Below are 20,285 nucleotides of genomic sequence, written 5' to 3' on the forward strand. Positions count from 1 at the left end.
GAGAGGAAGAAAACAACTTTTATAGGGGTGTTTTGATTCACCTTTTCAGGCTCTACAATGTTCTTTTAAGGTGTCACAACCAGATTTGTACAAAGTATTCCAAGCGCATTTGCACCATCAACTTGTATAGTGGCATTATAATATCGGAAGTTTTATTTCTGACCCTTTTCCTAATGATCTCCAATACGGAATTTGTGTTTTTCACAGCTTCTGCATACTGGCTTGACATTTTCATTCACCTATGTGCCTTGTCCCCAAGATCTTTCCTCATCAGTCAGTCCCAGTTCAGAACCTCTTCTTTCTTTCTTTCTTTCTTTCTTTCTTTCTTTCTTTCTTTCTTTCTTTCTTTCTTTCTTTCTTTCTTTCTTTCTTTCTTTCTTTCTTTTGCCCCAATCTGCTTTGCTTTATCCTTGCTTACATTGAATTAAATTTGCTTTTTAAATGACCATTTACCTAGTTTACTGAGATACCTTTGGAGCTCCTAACAATCATTTTTGTTTTAACCATCCTGAGCAATTGGGTGCCATCGGCAAACTTGGAAACCTCACCCCACCACCAACAGCAGGTCATTTGTGAACAAGTTAGAAAGCCCAGTTCCCAATACTGGTCCTTGGGGAACCCCATTTCTTGCACCCCCTCCATTGTGAAAACTGTCTGTTTATTCGTGTACAGTCATACCCTGGAAGTTGAACAGAATCCGTTCCAGAAGTCCGTTTGACTTCCAAAACGTTTTTAAACCAAAGCGCAGCTTCTGATTGGCTGCAGGAAGCTCCTACAGCCAATCGGAAGCCTTGTTGGACATTCAGCTTCCAAAAATCATTCAAAAACCAGAACACTCACTTCCGGTTTTTGATCATTTGGGAGCCGAAATGTATGCGTTCCAAGGCGTTCGACAGCCAAGGTACAACTGTATTCTGCTTCCTGTTCTTTAACATTGATTTTAAATAATGCAGATTAAGAAAACGTACCTATATTCACACGATACAGTTCTGTTTTCGAGAGGAAAGAGAGCAGAACTTATTTTCATGTGGCAGCATAAGGGTATCTTGTTATTGTACCATGTGCATGGAATATGCACAGCCATGCATTTGGTTTCTGTGGCAGAAGTCCATAACCAGCTTTTACAGCTAGAGATTATATTATTAAGGGGACTCAGCATGAATTTGTGGGGAGGGAGCCGTATGTTTGCCGTTCTAATACAACCTAACAGCAACCCTATGGATAAAGATTAAATCCCACTCACATAAATAATTCTACCCACATCAGGATATCATGCAACAACTGAAAATTAAGATGATTTACAACCTAAGTTTGATGCCAGAAAATAATTCTGATCTCTTGCAGAGTACTTCACTGTAAGTGTAAAACATTCATAACTGCATTATTGTTCCAGCTGTCTATTTACCTGTTGATGAAGCAGCAAAATCTCTAGTATCTGAAGAAGTGTGCATGCACACGAAAGCTCATACCAATAACAAATTTAGTTGCTCTCTAAGGTGCTACTGGAAGGAATTTTTTTATTTTGTTTAAACAGTTCACTGTGATCTGACATAATTGTGGACAGCAATACATTTGGGCAGTCCCCTCCCCAAATCTCCCATTCATATCAGGAGAGATTGGTTAGGGAAGAACTTCTAAGAGCTTTCAGGTTCTTCAATCTGAACTTTCGTGACACAATTTAAATGAGCAATTTAATACTTATTCTCTTGCAAACGAACAAGATGTCCCATTTCTTTTTAAGTACCTGGTGGATATACTAATAATGGGTGATATCCATTCCTGGTCATGCTTAGTTGACCCATGAAAATCAAGTAGAGTCAAGTTACTCAAGTGGACTCAAGTTCTTTACATCTATAAATCTCAATGGATCTACTCTAGGAATGACTTAGTTGAATAGCACTCAGTGTGTACCCTTACTGAGGCCTCCTGATGCATGTTAAACAGTCTATACAATATCTGCTGTTCTAGAATAGGAATGTAATGTAAAACACTTTGTGATTTTCCTAATGAAGAGTAGTATATTGATGAAATTAATTAATGAGAATCAGGTGACCCCCTTATACCTTTTCCTGTTCTCTTGTGATTAGCTCTTTCCCTTGCCGCCCTTGTCTCGTTTGTTACAGAATTTGCATCCCGATCCCAAGCAGTGATCCCCAGGCTTAGGAGTGAAGCCTTAATGTCTGTGGGAAAACCACACTTGCACTCTCATTGTTTGTTACCTCCTTTGCTGTGGCCTTTAAAGAAATAAAACCCACAAATATTTTAATTGCTAGAAAAAGTCAGTCCCACATGGATATTAAAGAAGGCTCGAAGTGTCCCTTTTCTGGACTGCTTCATTTGTTACAGTACCTAGCGCCCATATTGTTCTGTGGATATTTTAATGGGACAAAAGATTCCCATTTGATGGATCTGGGATGCTGTAAAGGACCTTGTTTTAGCCACATGCCAGTTGAGGAGTGATGCAGGCATGGTTGGCTGTGTACACTAGTACACAACTGGGCATATTACAGTATGGTTTAGTAAACCAAGGTTTATGGCTTAGTGCCATTTATTTATTAAATTTATATGCCACCCTTCACCCAGCGTGTTTGCTTTTTCCTGTTTATTTTAAGTCGCTGCTGCCTCCCAACCTTGAGATGATGATGTTACCACTTTTACAACTACTTTTTTACAGGGGATAAATCTGCGATGTGTGAAAAATAACATGCATGGAGTTCGCTAACTGTTTCCCATAAATACCCCCATTTCATTGCAGGTTTCTAGCAGTGTAGCAGAACACTTAGCCCACTCTCTTCAAGACTGTTCCAACATCCAAGAAATTTTCCAGACCCTCTACTCGCATGGATCTGCTATCTCTGAAAGCAAAATCCGAGAATTTGAAGTGGAAACTGAGCGGTTAAACAGGTAAAGTTTACATATATATATATATACAGAGTTCTGTTTTGCTTAGAGTGGATTTCCCCTTTAATTTTATTTCAGAAATTGGGAAATTCAGCTGGGTCATGGAGTCTTGCCTGCATAGGAAAACTAGTGACCAATGTGAATAAAGTCACAAATAAGATTAGCTTACCAGGGCCAACTATACAGCAACACTTTGGAACCTGCCTTTCAGAGCACGAGTCTTTTCAGTAGCCAGTTTCTGTGTATTACATATTCATAGAAAATATTTTGCATATGTATGTAGGCATCGCGCTGACTTGCAGGGGGAAATTCAGCATCTGAAAATCATATAATGGTAATCAGCTCTTACTTTCAGTTGATTAACTTGATTTGTTAACCCCCATCATTTTGATTTGTGTGAATTATGCTTATGCCATCTGCATATAAATGTGGAAAAATATGGTGATGAAAAGGAGGGCTTAATCTGAATTAATAGCTTTCTTTCAACAAGATAATTTAGTCATCAGCATTAGGCCATAAAGTGATTTGTTAGGATTTGCATATTATTCTGCAGGTCTTAGCAACAGCTGGTGTTGCCTCCAGAGGAACCCAAAATACAGTTTCCAAGTTGATTTGTATAGATCAGTGTGATAATTTTAGTGGAGACGAGTAGGCGCTGTTGGCATCGTTGTACTTGTTGACAGTCAAAGCAATGTATTGTACCTAAATATTTAGAATTAATGCCCAAACTGTATCATTTCCACATCCACCTCCGTTGAAACAGCAGAGGCAAAGGAGATAGGCTTTGCGTGCAAATCCCACCTTTGGCAGGAAGCCATGCCTCTACCTCCCTCACACCTGTTTCAAAGGGAAGCAGCTATGGTGTTGTTGCTTTTTGTTTTTGTTTTTGTTTTGTACAGTTCCCTCTGAGACTGACAGAGTGTCATCGACTCCCATTGCTCCCAGGGAGATTTGCTCTACTCTATTCAAAATGTACAGCAGCAGTAAACCCTGTGTGCTCACTTCTCCCAGCTATTGGCAGCTGGATGACTGAGCTTTCCCAAAGGGAAGAAAAAACATTGCTAGCATTACCAGACAGAGGCAGCCCTCGGACTCCTCATAAAGGGATCCATAGGGATGTGAGTTCTGAAAGGGGGACCCATGATCTAATCAGGATCTTGAACATGGGTGTAGCCTGGAGGCAGGGGAGCAGCTCCCCCCCCCCCCAATTCAAGTAAATGAATAAAAATACTTATTACTTAATTAAGAAGTAGAAAATATCAGAATATTTGAAATTGAAATGCTTGCTGAGGTCACTTGGATGACGTTGTGGTGCATTTGCAACCCAACTGAGAGATAGGCATGGCTTCTGCGAACTGACCAATCGCATTGCAGGTAGCTCAGTTCGGGGAGCTTCTCATAGTTTCTGGCATTTTCCCCTGAGAGTGTGCACCTGTAGGGCCTGTTTAGAAATGACTGGAAGTTTCCCATAAGCTATTTATATAGCAGAACTGCCCTTAGGCCTCAGTCAATGATATAGTTCAGTTTATTCACGTTCACAATTTGGATCGGTGTGAAGTTTGTGTTGTGAGCCAGTGTTTTATTTAAATATAGTTTCCTGGCTATCATCATAGCTACCAAGTCTCCCATATTTCCCGGGAAACCCCCGTTTTTCCAGCCATTCCCAGCTGGAAAAACCGATTTTTTTTTTGTTTCCCCCCGGTTTACTTACCGGCCGGGGGAGGCTCCTTCTGCGCATGTCTGGAGTCTCTGGACATGCGCAGAAGCGATTTCTGGTGTGGCGGTCATTTTGGAACTGGGCAGAGCATGCTCAGAAGCGACTTTTGATGCTTCTCTGCCCAGTTCCAAAATGGCAGCAGCGCTACTTCCGGTCTGCCGATCCCTTATTTTTCCGGCAGGAACTTGGCAGGTATGGCTATCATCGGTGTGCCAACTCCCAACCTAGTCAGCCTACCTAAGATACACAAATGACTAAAGATTTTGACAGGTTGTTTTGAGCACTTGGGGGTCCAAAGTTGTTGAGGCATTTCATTCCAAATCTGCTTGTCAGAGCCAGACAGAAGATGGTGACAGGTGGGTGTCCTCCTTACCCCAACATAAATCCTGTCATCGCCCATGATCCTGATTGAATCAGATGAGTCCACTTTCAAATCAGTCTTCCATGAATTCTATGCCCATCCCTTAGTGTAAGGAAAAATATGTTCATAGGCCAAATGGGGAGGCCTGGTGGGCTTTAACGAGGCTTGTGGGCCAGAGGTTCCCCACCACTGATATAGTGAATTGTATCACTGATGTAGGGAGTTGCACAGATAACTGCTTCCATGACCTCAATAGGGCTTTTGACTTACCCTCTTATAGCAGCAGCCTCCTTGGCTCTTGAAAAGCTGCATCATATAAACTTTTCCAGTACTGAAAACCCAGGACAGTTTTAAAAGCAGTTTGTGACAATGCAGTACAGGGAGCTACTCACAAAGCTGTAAGGACACAAGAGTTGTTGAGCTGCTTTTTTCACAAAATCTCAAAAGAGAGGTTTTTGACATTTTGCCGATTTCTGCCTGGACGTATGGCAACCCTAGTTTTTGTATTTTCATGTGATGCTCTACCTGGGCCAGATAGCTGCAGAACTCCTTTAAAGCAAAACAAACCGCAAGGTTGAGAACAGAAGAGCGAGGTGGGCATTGGTAAGAATAAATGTACAGCAATGAAATGTGTCTATATAAGCAGCTCCATATCATTTCTTTAAATAATAATAATAATAATAATAAAGCCACCCACATTTTCATTCGGCTTTATTGGTGAAAGGATTTTCTCCGTAAGACTTGTTCATGCAGTTTGCATTATTTATTCCTTCCCTGCCTTTTCCAGTAATGGATGGAAATGATTAAGGCCAGATTACTTTTCACATTTTAAGATGGAGCCATTTGGAGAATGTTCAAGGCAGGTGGGGCTGAGTAGGTGCTCTGTGAAAGTTTATAGATGGTTTTCTTCTACTCCGCAGCCGCATTGAGCATTTAAAATCTCAGAATGATTTATTGACAATAACTCTGGAAGAGTGCAAGAGTAATGCGGAGAGGATGAGCATGCTGGTTGGAAAATATGAATCCAATTCCACCGCCCTGAAGCTCGCTTTGCAATACAGGTAGGTGCACAGAGAATGCAAGAGACAAAATAAACGAGGTAGTACATTTTCACCTAATGCTCGTTTCCTGGAAGAGACTTGAAGGCATGTAAGTACACATAATGCTCATAATACTACTCACTTCCGTACCTTGGACCGTTACTGTTAGGACTCTACTCAGTGTGAGTTGGCAGGGATAGCGTGTAGGAAGATAGTGTCCATTTCATGCTCTCTGGGGACTGCCTCAGAAAAAATGAAGAGTTGCCAATTTGGCTTGATACTAGGTAAAGGGTAAAGGACCCCTGGGAGGTTAAGTCCAGTCAAAGGAGACTATGGGGTGTGGTGCTTTTCAAGCTGAGGGGGCCGGTGTTTGTAGCCAGCATGACTAAACCACTTCTGGTGCAACGGAACACCGTGATGGAAGCCAGAGTACATGGAAACGCCGTTTACCTTCCTGCCACAGCGGTACCCATTTACAGTATCTACTCGCGCTGGTATGCTTCCGAACTGCTAGGTTGGCAGGAGCTGGGACAGAGCAACGAGAACTCCACCCTGTTGTGGGGATTTGAACTGCCCGACCTTCTGACCTGCAAGCCCAAGAGACGCAGTGGTTTAGATGGAATGTTGCAAGTATTTAATAATTCTTCAGTTCACACCTGTACATTAACTGCCTTGCAGGTTATTCTCATTCATGGCACTTAGCAAAGTGCCTAAATGTTGGCTTAAGAGTAGTTTAGTAAACAATCCGTATTGTTCATAGAACTAACATAAGTCACTTGCTTATAAGGAAAGCAAAGTAAAACATTGCCAGTGCTGAAAGTTGCCTTGGGAAAGTTAAAATGATGACCTGTTAGGCCCAGAGGCTGAAGCAAAACACAATGAACAAACCGTTTCAAGTAAAAAGGCTTTTGGCTCTTTAGTGCAAGTTTATCCCAGCCGTTGTCCTGTCTTTTGCTGTGGCATTCTCTGATGCCCCAAAGGGCAATGGGACCAAACTGCACTATGTCAGAGGAAAACAAAAGCCGCCTTGACTCATTCTGCATTCTACACTTCAGTGCAGTATTGAGTTCTACACTGAAAGCTGAAATTCCCCAGTCTAAATGTATTGTGATGTTGTTCAGCCATGTCACCCTTTCTATCTCACATTAGCAACCCAGACTGTTAAATAATTTATTTTTTATTTAATTTACATACTGTGCTTCATCCAAAGATCACAGGGCCTTTTACAGCATCATAAGGTAGGGGTTAGCTAGGATCAACAAGCCTAAGCTGCAAGAAAATTCTATTTTCCCAGCTAACAGACAGAGAGAAAATGACATAGTTTCAGACATCACTTCCCTGCTGTCCTGCTGTCACCTATATTGCCTTTTTCCTGTCTCGTAAGTTACAAATAGTGAATCGTTGTTGTTGTTGTTTCCAGTGAACAGTGCATTGAAGCCTACGAGCTGCTGTTGGCATTGGCAGAAAGTGAACAGTCCCTCATTCTTGGGCAATTCAGAGCTGCAGGTGTCGGGTCTGTTGGTAAGAACTCAATAAGTTACTTTCTCCATAGTCCATTCTGTACTTTGCCCTCAAAGGGTAGATTGCAACACCCAATCACCTTGTGACAGTTCAGGCAATCCCCTCCCACCTCTGCCCTCCAATTAATCAAGTATGTTTTCTTTCAATCGCATTTCTACCCCAAACTAAACTGCAATCAAATGAGAATAGCCATAGTGTCTAGGAAATTTACTTTGAGGAAAGTTGGTAATTGAAGCGCTTGGTTCCAAACCCACCAAGAGGAACATCAAAGGCTGTACAAAGGAGGCCACATATTTTGTATAGTCAATTTCTGAATAAGTGCTATTTAATTTGTATCACATGTTTCCATCCCAATATTGTAAATGCATCATAATTATTTAAGTCAACTGCATAATTTTTAGTGGCTTTAATGAATGATGGCTGGACACATGTATGAGAGAAGAAGTTACAGTGGTACCTCGGTTTACAAACACAATTGGTTCCGGAAGTCTGTACTTAACCTGAAGCGTATTTAACCTGAAGCGAACTTTCCCATTGAAAGTAATGGAAAGTGGATTAATCCGTTCCAGATGGGTTCGCAGAGTACTTAAACTGAAAATACTCAAACCGAGGCGTACTTAAACCGAGGTATGACTGTAGTTTTTAACACATTCATACAAATCTTGCTACACACTTCGGGAACTTGTCATTTATGCACTTGTGTGTATTTTATTGCTTTTGTTAAAGGTTCCACTGGTTTTGTAGAGCCCTGTCTCTCAGTCGTGTGTGTGTCAGTCTGGGAAATTTGAAGGGGATACACTTTTATGTAATTATTATTATTATTATTATTATTTTCATTTCTATACCACTTTATACTTTTGAGAAAAAAATCTCAAAGCAGATTGGATCCTTACATTAAAACATAAAATAAAACAATTCAGAGCCAAACATTACAAAAGGGTGTCAAATATAAAGTATACATTCAAAGCAACATAATAAACGGGAAACTAAAATACTATCTTAAAAGTTTTAAAATTAAAACATTACAAAATAGGTCAGAATGCACACTTAACCCAGCAAAGCTGTTAAGCTTTTGTTTTTCTTGAAATGTTTCAGAAGAAAGCATTTAAAGGAAGTCAGGTATAAAACACAAATTTAAAACAGTACAATTAGCAAGAGAATAAAACATTACTACAGTATAAGCATAGAACATATCTGCTGCTGTTGCTGCCAGTCCTGCCAATGGTGGTTCATGGCGAGTGGCAGCTTTGAAACTCAGACTCGATGACCTGGGCACTAAAAGACAGCCAAGATGGTCTCAGGCTTCTTCAGCAGTCTCAGCTTTTGTAGCTGGAGTCATTCAGAGCGCTGCCCTTCCAGGCCAAGTGGGGAAAGGCCTGCAAGGCAAGGAGCAGGTCTTCCAGGACTCACAGCCAAGATATAATAGTTTCTCATGTTTTATCATTTTTTTTCTGCTTATTATTTATTTGATATGTTGTGAGGCACTTTGGGACCCATTTTGTGGAAAGGTAGCATGCAAATAAGATGATGAAGGTATCTCAAAAGAGCTCACCCTAGACCTGCCGCCATTATTTCACTGTGAATTTTCACCCTGTCTATACCTCAACAACCAGTACTATAGGGACAGCATGGTCTAATACTGAGTGAGCCACTTTCTAGACACATTCCTAGTTCATTTAGGAAAATTACATCAAGATTACAATTATTTGTTATTGTAGAGAAGTTGAGGAAAATGTGTGATTTCACACATTTTCAACTCACTGAAATGGCAATTTGAGGTTTATAATCAAGAGTTGTAGGGCATGGGGGAAACCTTTGGGTCCAGAAAAAAGTTGTTTCCCAAGCTCTACTGCGACATGGAAACTGCTTGTTTTAAAATCTAATTTATACCACCAGCTTCTCAAGAGCCGCTGAAATATAATGTGAAAGCTCCTAAGGACAAAATGACCAGCTGGCTTCAGTGTTACAAGATGGATGAGTTTCAGCAAACTAGAGTCAATGATCCACAGATGTGGCGGTGTTTTGTTTTGAGTCCTGTGGATTGGGCGTGTTGTTGTTTTTCTTTATGAGGCAACACATTTATCTGTGGAATTTTAATGCTGTGTTTCTATTATTAGAGTCTGAAATTAAGCGCAGATAAAAGTTTCAATGAAAATTTTAAAGAGCTATTTAAAAATAATTTAAATGATAAAGAACACAAGCAGCAATAAAATGTCAGTCATCAGCCTAAATAAAAACTAACATGAGTTTTATAAGTAATTCACTGGAAGGACATGACTGAACAAGAAGCTTTTCACAACCCTCTAAAATTAAAGAGATGCCACCCAGGGAAAGTCATAGCAAGTACAATTGGGGATATAGTTCCTGTTTTCTGCTGCCTGTTCTCATCTATGGCAATTATGCTGCAATTGCGTGAGCTTGTAGAGATGAGTTTGCAGGAGGCAATGTGTGTTTATGCCCCTTGTATTAGCAGTATGCATATGTGGATCACATGGAAACGCATAGTGGGTATTTGTTTCCCCTGTATCCTGGTAACATAGGAGAGATGTAATTCACATTTATAAAGGTGATGAAATATGTTAATATGCCTTTTTCTCACCCTTTGAAATAGAGACTGTCATTATTACATAAGCCTTGCTTTGCAGGGCGCCACAGCTTAGATGCAAAACATTACTTCATTACAACAACAAAAAGTGTTTAATTTTAAAATGCACCAGCAACGACTCCATTGTACATTGCACACACAAACAAAACAAATGCGGAGAATAAAACACAAACAAAAATGATTAAACACAGTGGTTCCCAGCTGAGGTGCAAAAAGGGGTGGTGGTTTTCAGTCGCCGAAACAATTGTATGGGTGGGTAAGTTTGGTGGGTAAGAACCAACTGGTGTTGCTTTGCTTCAATTGATACAAGAAGAGAACAATATCACAAAAGACAGCCTCTACTAAGAGATCTCATCTATGGCAATGGTGGTCCTTAGGCACGTAAATGCAGTTCTGTGTGGATGTCCAAAACTCAGACTTCATCTGCTTGGGCTACCCTCATGGGAGCCACCTCAAGCATTTCCCTCAATTGTCAAGCAGTCTGCTTTCTGAAGAGGAGAGTCAGAAACCATGCTCTGCACTTGGATCGTGGCCTGTGGGTCCGCTATAATCCCGGTTTATTTTATCAGACATTTAAGTAGGCGCTAACTTCCTAGTTGGAAGCGCAGGATGTCAGTTTAAGAGCCCACCTACCCATATTAATGCTTATTACCCATCTCCAGTACTGCATAGCTCTGATCATTTGCTTGGCAAACAGGGGACCAAACAGGTGATGAAAACATCACTCAGATGCTTAAAAGAGCTCATGACTGCAGGAAGACAGCTGAGAACGCAGCAAAAGCCCTGCTGATGAAATTGGACGGTAGCTGCGGTGGAGCGTTTGCAGTCACCGGCTGCAGCGTGCAGCCCTGGGAGAGCCTGTCATCCAATAGCCACACCAGGTAAGCATAGCTCGTTGGGTCTGTTAATCCCCAGGCCTTAGCATTCAGAATGAAGTAGATTCTGTCGTTTTTCATTTATCTTATCTATCTGTCCTCAAATCGGCATGCTGGGTTATACTGGTGTTCGTTACAAATCACTTCAGTGCCTCGGTGACTGAACTCCCTCAACAGGCTCTGTGCAAAAAAGAAGTTTGTGTAGATTTGTTGCGTGTGGGTGATTCTGATCTATTTCACAAAGAGAAAACTCATACCATTTGTTTTACTTCAGTGATTTCTCTGCCCTTTCTTTGTCTCTCAATTCCCTCCTCTTATTGAAACCTAAAGCAGGTACCTGCATTCTGCAAAGGTTTCCAATGAGCTAGAGACTTCGTAGCCTTTTGCCTCAAATTTTTGAAGTGGCCGCAAGTTGTGTTCTGGTTTCATAAATATATTCATTTCATGTTAGATGAAAATATTGTTTCTTTAAAAGTGTTTTTCTATCAGCATTTATGGTTTTAAAAAGCAAAACTCAGAAACTTCCATGACTGCAACTGCTGAAAACAATAGTTCAGTATGTGAACTACTTGGAGTTTAGAATAGAATAAGAAATTTCAAATACTGAATTTACCTTTAGAGCCACTTATTCAATCTGTCTTCATTTTCAATCAAAATACGCTTGTCAGTGTTGAATTTTGTCTCTAAAAGTAGGTGGCAGAATTCTCATTGTGTGACTTAATGGTGTATACTTGCTTGGGCTTACACAAGTATTTTTTTTATTGCGTTGTGGCCTTCAGTCTTTAAAAAGTCCAAAAAAAGCCAGTGTCCATAAATGATAGAAAGTTAATGACGATTTTATTTTCGTATTTCATTTGTATTCAGCCTTTCTTTGGTGGGTCTCAGTATGTTTCTCCATCCAGCCACTGACAAGACTCAGAACTGCTTTTGCTGCACCGCTGCATTATGTGCTGTAGGGCCAAAGGGTGAATACCCCTTGACCAAAAATACTCACAACCAGGCGAAACAATTTAAGCCATTGGAATCTCTGCCGAACTGTATGCAGATAAAATAACTCAACATGGCGGTTGAAACTCCTCTTGTAAACTTTGGGGGTGGGGGGGGGGGAAGGCTTTCTCCTTGGCAAGGACTTTTCATGTCAAAGTGAATAATTTCTCCTGCAGCTTGAAGCTCTTCAAAATGGGAGTTTGTAATGGGAGTGTTGACCCAGACTTAACTTCAGCATCAGGAATGAGTTGCTGAATGTCACATTGCAGAACACATCACTGGGAACAAATGTACTGGCAGCCACTGGTGACAAGGGGGTTAAAGACTGTAAAAGGGAGCAACTGCAACAAAATGGGGGGGGGGGGAGAGAAGAAGAAGAAGAAGTACAGAGGCTGTTGTTAGTGAAGTGAATAAAAATAATAGCTAGCATTTCAATTTGTTGAGCTGGCAGCATTCCAGCAAGACTGCCAATTTATTTGTGAAAACAGAAGAAGAAAATCTGTGGCATATTAAGAAACCGTAATTGTTTTAATGGAGAAAGCCTAGCTGTGAAGCTAGGAGGGACAATTGTTACCATCAAAATATCTGCTGCATTAAGATCCCTTAATTATTTGAATCCGTCAGTTAGGCAACCAGTGGAGTCAAAAGTAGGACAGAAATCTGAACTCTTCCTCAGCTAATATAAAATGTTGAATTTGTACCACCCTAGACAGAGGTCTATGATATATTAAACCTGCTGTATTTATGTATTGTTAATAATAGATGGAAAGCACTCGCGTGATAGCCAATAAATCCTTTATACCGCAGTGTATCACACAGTTCAGTTTTTGGAGTTCTTACATGAGTGTTTGTAAGAGTGTGTCAGATGGAACATAGTTGAGGTCAATTCAAAGGCATTTTCCATTACAAGACATCTCATTTAGTTGGAGAGTACAACAATGCAGTAGTAGTAGTACAGCATCATCATCATCATCATCGCTTTATATTCCTTCCTTCCAAAGGAGCTGAGGGCACAAACAAATGAATAACAATATGAAAAACAATCACATTTTCTCAGGCAGTGATTTCAAGATTGCCAGGAATGAATAGCATATTTCAGCCATCAAATGCCTGGTTAAACAGTTGCATTTATAGTCTGCCCTTCACCACATGGTCTTAGGGCAGGGTAGGTACATAAAAGGATATAATATGGTAACAATCTGAAATATACAGCATAAAACACATAAGCGGTAAATAAAATCATCCTTCACATTACTTCACGCTTCCTCCAAAGGCTTGGATAGAAAGGTGTGTCTTAGCCCGCCTAAGAAAAGCATATATTGTCAGTGAAAGGTGCACCTCAGAGGAGAAGGGCATTCTATAGCATGGAGATCACTAAAGAAAAGGCCTCCAGGAGACGTGCGTCCCAGTTTTGCACCAGAAAAGGTTGAAAGGTATGGCCTCACCTGCGGAGCCCCAGGCCGATTGATAGGGAAGGAGGCATGCCTTATTTGGGACCCACGTTGTCTAAGGATGCATAAGTCACCATAAGCATCTTGAAGTGGCAGCCAGTGCAGATCTTGTAGGGCTGATGTAATGCGAACCCAGCCAGTGATGCCCAGCAGCTGCTGGTTTCCGCCCAGTTGCAGTTTCCAAGCCATCTTCAAAGGCAGCCCCATATATAGTACAGTAGTCCTGTCTGTAAATTACCAGGACATGGGTTACTGTGGCCAGTTTTTCTGCCTGGAAGGGACCATAGCTGGAAATAGACACTCCTAACCACCAAGGCCAAATGTGGCCATGAGTAGCTGCGCTGGATTCAAGAGCTGTTCCTCTTGGGGAGTGCAACCCTCTCCTGAAGGGAGTGTCCCTGCTTCATGGACCAAAAAGCCCACCAGCTTCATGTTGTCAAGATTCAGCTCCAGTCCAGCTCTTCACTACTTCCAGACAACGGTGCAGTACCTGAGCTGCCTCTCCCGATTCAGAAGGAACAAAATGTTAGAGCTGGGTGTCATCAGAAGACTAGTGGCACCTCATTCCAAATCCCCTGAGGACATTTCCCAATGACTTCATATGTCAACAACGCATGGAACAAGACTGAACATGGTGGACACCAAAATTGATTTTCATAGGGTTGAGCAATAGTTTCACAATACTACTCTTTAGAAATGACCCTGGAGATAGGACTGGATTTACTGCGACTCTCACGCCCAACCCAGAGCTGCACCGATACTGTGGTCAACGGTATTGATCTCTACTGAGAGGTCAAGGAGAATCAACGGGGCCACACTCCTCCTGTTCCACTTCTGACAAAGGTCATCACAGTTCCAGGCGTGAAGTCAGACTGAAATGTTCCAAAATAATTCCTTCAAGTATACTTGTAGTTGAACCACCACTTCCCTTTTGTGTGCCTTGCTCCAAAAGAAGATAGTAGTGACTGGGGACTACTTTTTCAAAACTTCTGAGGCCAGGGAGGTCCTCTGAAGTGTGTTTGAGGGACAATGCACCCCTGCACCACTAAGGGCAGGTGATACTTTTCTCCACACACCCTGCAATTAGGTCTTCACAATTGTGTCAGTGTGAAGATTTAACTTGTGTCGTGTTGTCTAGTGAGCCCATAGAAAGTTTTTCAGAAGCTTTGGTGTGTATTTCTTTTGTCCCCTACCCCCACCTCTCTCTGATGGTGAGCCCTAATTAATTCATGTTTTCCTCAAGCCCGTATATTTTATTTTAAAGCAAGACAGCACAACCATGATTTTACTGCAGAGGGAGGCCCGGTTTTCAGAGTTCTCTGCCCGCCAGCTTGAGAGCTGTTGCAGTAGTATGAGGATGAAAATAAAGGTTGCAGCAGCTTGTGCAACAGGAAGTACTGGGGCTTCAGCAATCTGTTGCACAACCAGCCGTAAGAACCATGCTGGCTTCCTTTGCCTTCTTTTTCGGAAGCCCTTTTTGTACTAGCAAAACTATTACACTGCTAAACAAATCCGTATCAGCAGCGTTGAATTCCTCCTGGAATTGAAGGGAAACACAACAAGTAAAATTGTTTGCTTGCTGCTGCTTTGCCTATCGCCTGTTATCCCTTGGAGAGGGAAGAGACCAGTTGGAAACTGCAAGAAGCTGCAATTTAAAAGCATGTGTAATGTGACACTTCATGAAAAGGAGTAGCTCAGGGAAACCTTTGGATCCCAGCCAATTCTGTGTGTTTCTGCTTGGAAGCCTCGACAAGATCATGCCGGCTGGGGCTGATGGGAGTTGTAGTCACAAGCATCAGGAGGGCGCCAGATTGGGGAAAGCTCCTCTATCTGCGATGTCAACAGGCCGTTTCATCTAACACACTTCTTAGAAGCGAAAGATAGTTTTGAGCTTTAAGCAATCCCTTTTCATGAACCTTTGCCTCAGGAGTAAGCCATGTTCAGCATGGCTATAGAAACCATGCTCTTTGTGTGTATCCCTGTGTGTGTTTCCCTTCCTTTGTCAAGAAAGATGGGAAAATATTGCAACCCGGTGCAGAAAGTGATTTATTCCCCTGCTGATAACTGAGAACATCCAGCATTCCAGACAGGCACAGCTAATGGATGACTTAACCCTCAACCAGCAGCTGATTACAGGTCCTCAGGAGACAGCAGGCAGCTTTGTCTCTGTGTGAGACTGTAAGAAAAGCAGGCTTGTTTCTATCCCTTTTTAGTGTTGTTGTAATTATGCCGAGGAGTGGAATGTTAAGGAATGGGTAGTAGCATTGCAATTAACCTCTGCAAATCTTTTTTCTCTTTGGAAGACTGGAGTGGTGGAAAGACGTTAATGAGGTCTGCTCCTAGACTTGTTTAGAAACTCTACAATGTGTGTCTTAACATTTATTTATTTTTTAAGCTGCTGATGTACAAAATGGGGTCAAATTGCCTTGTTTCTCTCTCTCCTCTTTTTTCCTTCCTGATTTGAAATTGTACCCTACAAAAAGGAATGTTGCATAAAAACAAATGATAGATTTTTCCATTGGCTTGTAAAATGGCCATGCTCACTAGGGCTGATGGGAGTAGTAGTCCAAAACATCCAGAGGCCCAGCAGGTTGGGGAATGCGGGGCTTAAAAGCTGCCGAGGTTGTGGTGGGCCTAAAGAGCACAAGGGTTGGTTTCTAAGGCTGTGATCAAACCATACCCTGCAAGCCCTGACCCTAATCCAAGATGTGTAGGAAGTGAGGCTTGGTAGAAAGGCAACACAGTTGATGTTCAGTGGCATTTTTGTGGTCAAAGTCACTTGTTTCACAGTATCAGAAACTGGCTTTAGGAGCAAGCACTGGTGACCCATGGCTCAGGTTGAACCCTGAGTGCCAGGGGCCTCTCTCCACAGTTGATAAAATCCTGAGATAGTAGAGTTGGCTGTGGCAATTCAGGATACAGGTGAGATAGGCCCTTTTGCAGTGGCACCCCTGATTGGTGGTTGATGTTTTTTTATTTAAAAAAATCCCTTCAAGTAGAAAGCTAGCACATCTGGGAGAGACGTTCTACCCTAGCCAGCTTCCAGAACAGCTAGTTTTCAGTGCGCAGGGTGGTGTGTGGTGACAGCTATACACATGTATTACAAGGCAACACTAAAAGTGTGATTCCTTATCTTTAGTTTGAAATGGCACCATTTTAATACATTTTATGCTGCACGTGTAGACGTTTAAAACTTAGGAGTGTGAAGCAGAAGACAGTTGGTCCCCTCCCTTTCGCAATAAGTATATAGGTGACATAGGGAACTTAGTTATAACAGGTCCCTCTAACCCAGCAATGTCTCCCTGGATCGGCAACATCCCTCTGGGGCCTTGGGCAGAAATACATCTTTCACACCACCCGGTTAGGTCAACAGGTCTTTAAACTTTTTTAAAAAACTTAATAAACAAAGCAACTTTACTTTTCTACATGTCTGCCTCTGTGTTTAAGAAATAATGTGCACATAGTTGCATTTTGTTCTTTTCACACAAAACGATATACTGAGCGCTATTGGGACTTACTGTTTCCTAAATAACTCCCCCCCCCCTCTTCCAAGCACTACTAGTTCGACGGCAAGTAGCTGCGATACAGAGTTCACAAAGGAGGACGAGCAAAGGCTGAAGGACTACATTCAGCAGCTGAAGAACGACAGGGCGGCTGTCAAGCTGACCATGTTGGAGTTGGAGAGCATCCATATCGATCCCCTCAGCTATGATGTCAAGCCTCGCGGAGACAGCCAAAGGCTGGATCTAGAAAATGCTGTACTCATGCAGGAACTCATGGCAATGAAGGTATTTCATTTAGGGACCTATGAACGGAGCTACAGTATTTCGGGGCTTCCAGGTTTTAAGATGTAGCTGCAGCATCTCTTGTTACCTGAAAAGCGTTAAATCCTAGCAAACAACACCCCATAAAAACCTGGCCCAGGAGACTCAGTGCCTTAGAAGCAAGAGGCCTGAGGCCACAAAGTATGAAATTCATTGCCCTATATAGCAAAATATTAAGGAGCCGGCATGACCAGCCACTGTGTGAATGTTGCACCCGGGTTGTGCAGAACTGTGTGAAACTGCAGTCTACCATGATCTTCTGTGCTTCTCCACCAGGAGGAAATGGCGGAGCTGAAGGCACAGCTATACCTGCTAGAAAAAGAGAAGAAGGCTCTAGAGCTCAAGCTGAGCAGTCGGGAAGCTCAGGAACAGGCATACCTGGTCCACATCGAGCACCTGAAATCAGAAGTGGAAGAACAAAAGGAGCAGAGGATGAGATCCCTAAGCTCAGCTAGTAGCAGCAGCAAAGACAAGTCAAGTAAGGTGAGGTGCTGTCGTGGGTCTTCAGGTGAGAACTAAATAGAACCTTGATGTCCATAGACAGTATTCCTGTGAATACCAGGGATCACTCACAGGGCAGGAGAGGAGGAGGGGTGACAGGTACATCTATGGGGAGCATACAGGTGAAACCTGGGAAATTAGAATATCGTCGAAGTGATTTATTTCGGTAATGCAACTTAAAAGGTGAAACCAATATATGAGATAGATGCATGACATGCAAAGCAAGATATGCCAAGCTTTTATTTGTTGTAATTGTAATTATTTGTCGTTAGGCGGGTCAATTATAAATGGAATGTAATTAATGAAATGTAATAGCGATGTTTATTTTTGTATTATTCTATTTGTTTTGTTACTGTGGAATTTCCAAAAGAAAGCATTCATAAAAATTATAAGAAAAATAAAAAAATAATAATGCATTACTGAAATAAATGCACTTTTCGACGATATTCTAATTTTCCGAGTTTCACCTGTAATCAGGTGTAGGGGGTATCAGTCAAGGAGTGAGGGTGCTATATGAATGGAAGCAACGTGAACAGATGTAGGATGTGCTTGGGAGAAAATGGAGAATATCCAGCAAGAAGATGTTGCAAATTATTGGTAAACATGTCTCTGGGTTTTTTTACGACCTCCACTTGCTATGCTTTATTTTTCAGGAATGCACAGATGACACCACGGCATCTTTAACGCTAGCTGAGTTGAAACCCTACAGTGAAAGTGAACTGACTACAGAACTGGCAAATGCACTTAGGCGGTAAGCAAAATTTTCATGGTATCGTTGGGTTGGGGCTTTAAATCGTTCCGATACTAAGCGATCACCCTTCCTTGCACCTCTGCAGTTTCCTAAGAATACCTTTCCTCCTTTACTTTTCTGCAACGCTCATCAACACGGTCCCTTCAGGTTTCTTCAAGCCTCTAAAGATAGAGGGCTTAATTATTGTTGCTAATTCCCACATCACACATGAAAACCCTGAGGCACAAGAATAGCTGACTGAGTTAATGAAAGACCCCAAGGGAGAAGCATTGCAAATCTGGGAATAGCATTTCAGTGTCATCTCAGTGAGATCAAATCTCTGCACAATTAGACTTCCTGGTTCTGCATTAATAGTAGCACAAAAAAATAACTGAAGACAAGGACTAGGTCAACAGAGGAGTAACTGGACAAAGGTCCACATCTCATTCAGGAAATGTGTAGGATTGCCCCAAATAGCCATCCCAGTTCAGGTACCACCCCTTCCAATTGATTTTATTGTTCATTGGTTGAATAAGAATGGAAAAGCATCTACTCCTGCTCTTCTTGAGCTATTTCTTAAACGGTGAATAATACTACATTTTAGAAAATTTTAAAAGCAAATAGCTGAACATTTTTGTTTAGAAAATGTTGTAAGCAGGAAGGCAGTGCATCTGATAAACAATATCAAATAAAAGATGAAGTTGTAGAACCAATTGACAAATTTAAAAGAAACAATTCGCCCAGGCTTAAAAGCATTCACCCCAGAGGTTTCAAATTGCTGGGCTATTAAGTAAATTCCATAATATATCACTGGAATCACTGACCTGAACTATCTGACCTGACACCAGGTTGTTGTTTTTTTAATGGATCCAGGAAATTACAGACCCTGTAAGCCTAACTTCCTTCCCTGCTAAATTGGTGCAAAGTGTTAAGGGTTAGACTTGTTAAACACAGAGTGAAGAAAGGCATAATACAAAAAGAGGGTTCAAAGCATGTTCTTCAGCCCTGTTGCTAGACCATCTTCATAAGCATGCAGTGTTATCTATTGGCAAATGGAACTCTGGTACAAGCCCATCAGTTCTGTTGCTCCTGCATTTGCTAATGATGTTCCCTCAAGCTGGTCAAAATTAACAAAAGGCACTTCATCTGTTGCATGCTTAGGGCAACCTTTTACTGTCACAAGTATAGCATTTGCAGCATAACCCAATGCATGTTTACCCATAAATAAGCTCCACCGTCTTTCAGGTAAACTTCCATAGGTTTGCAGCCTAAATACAGTATATCGAAGATCATCACAATTATAGGATCAGCACCCGTCTTATGTGCTTTTTTATATATAAAGAAAGTGATTTTTTCGTTAATGGGGATTTAGTCTAATCAGTGCAGTAGACAAAACAGCAATCAAACAGCCCTTTGTAAACTGCCAGGTGCTGCTCTTTAAACCGACTTTTCTGGAGTTTCAGTAGTGTGGAGCTGCTTGCAAAGGGCTTTGAAACAGCCCTGCACTTTGCTATGAAGTCCTGACCATTGGGCTTTCAAAGTGCAGCATCACCTGACATCACTCTCTGCCAGGGGATGCGAAGATTTAAGATCTGACCCACTGGCCATAAAACCTGCCCCTGGTCTACGGTGATTTGTTACATGAGTCATTGAAAGCCTTGACTATCACTTTGTTCACTTGTCAGAGCAAGCAGGGTCCACCAGTTGCCCCGGCACTCTAGCAGATTATGTTATCCCTTCTGCTCTTTAAAAGAAAAGAAAAAGTTCAGGAG

The 20,285-nt window shown here is 41.7% G+C and overlaps 1 protein-coding gene across 3 annotated transcripts in view; it reads left to right on the forward strand.

Annotated features, from left to right (window-relative positions):
* Positions 1-20,285, forward strand: part of MCC (MCC regulator of Wnt signaling pathway) — a 203,847-nt gene that overhangs the window by 172,730 nt on the left and 10,832 nt on the right. For all 3 annotated transcript variants that reach the window (XM_035099855.3, XM_035099856.3, XM_035099857.3), the window contains 7 exons: positions 2,756-2,904; positions 5,900-6,040; positions 7,440-7,540; positions 10,843-11,026; positions 17,012-17,246; positions 17,559-17,765; positions 18,437-18,534. In XM_035099855.3, the coding sequence (XP_034955746.2) occupies positions 2,756-2,904; positions 5,900-6,040; positions 7,440-7,540; positions 10,843-11,026; positions 17,012-17,246; positions 17,559-17,765; positions 18,437-18,534 (1,115 nt within the window). The remainder of the gene's footprint in view (positions 1-2,755; positions 2,905-5,899; positions 6,041-7,439; positions 7,541-10,842; positions 11,027-17,011; positions 17,247-17,558; positions 17,766-18,436; positions 18,535-20,285) is intronic.

This window comes from Zootoca vivipara, chromosome 10, assembly GCF_965207765.1.
Source record: "Zootoca vivipara chromosome 10, rZooViv2.hap1.1, whole genome shotgun sequence".
NCBI classification, from domain to species: Eukaryota; Metazoa; Chordata; class Lepidosauria; order Squamata; family Lacertidae; genus Zootoca; species Zootoca vivipara.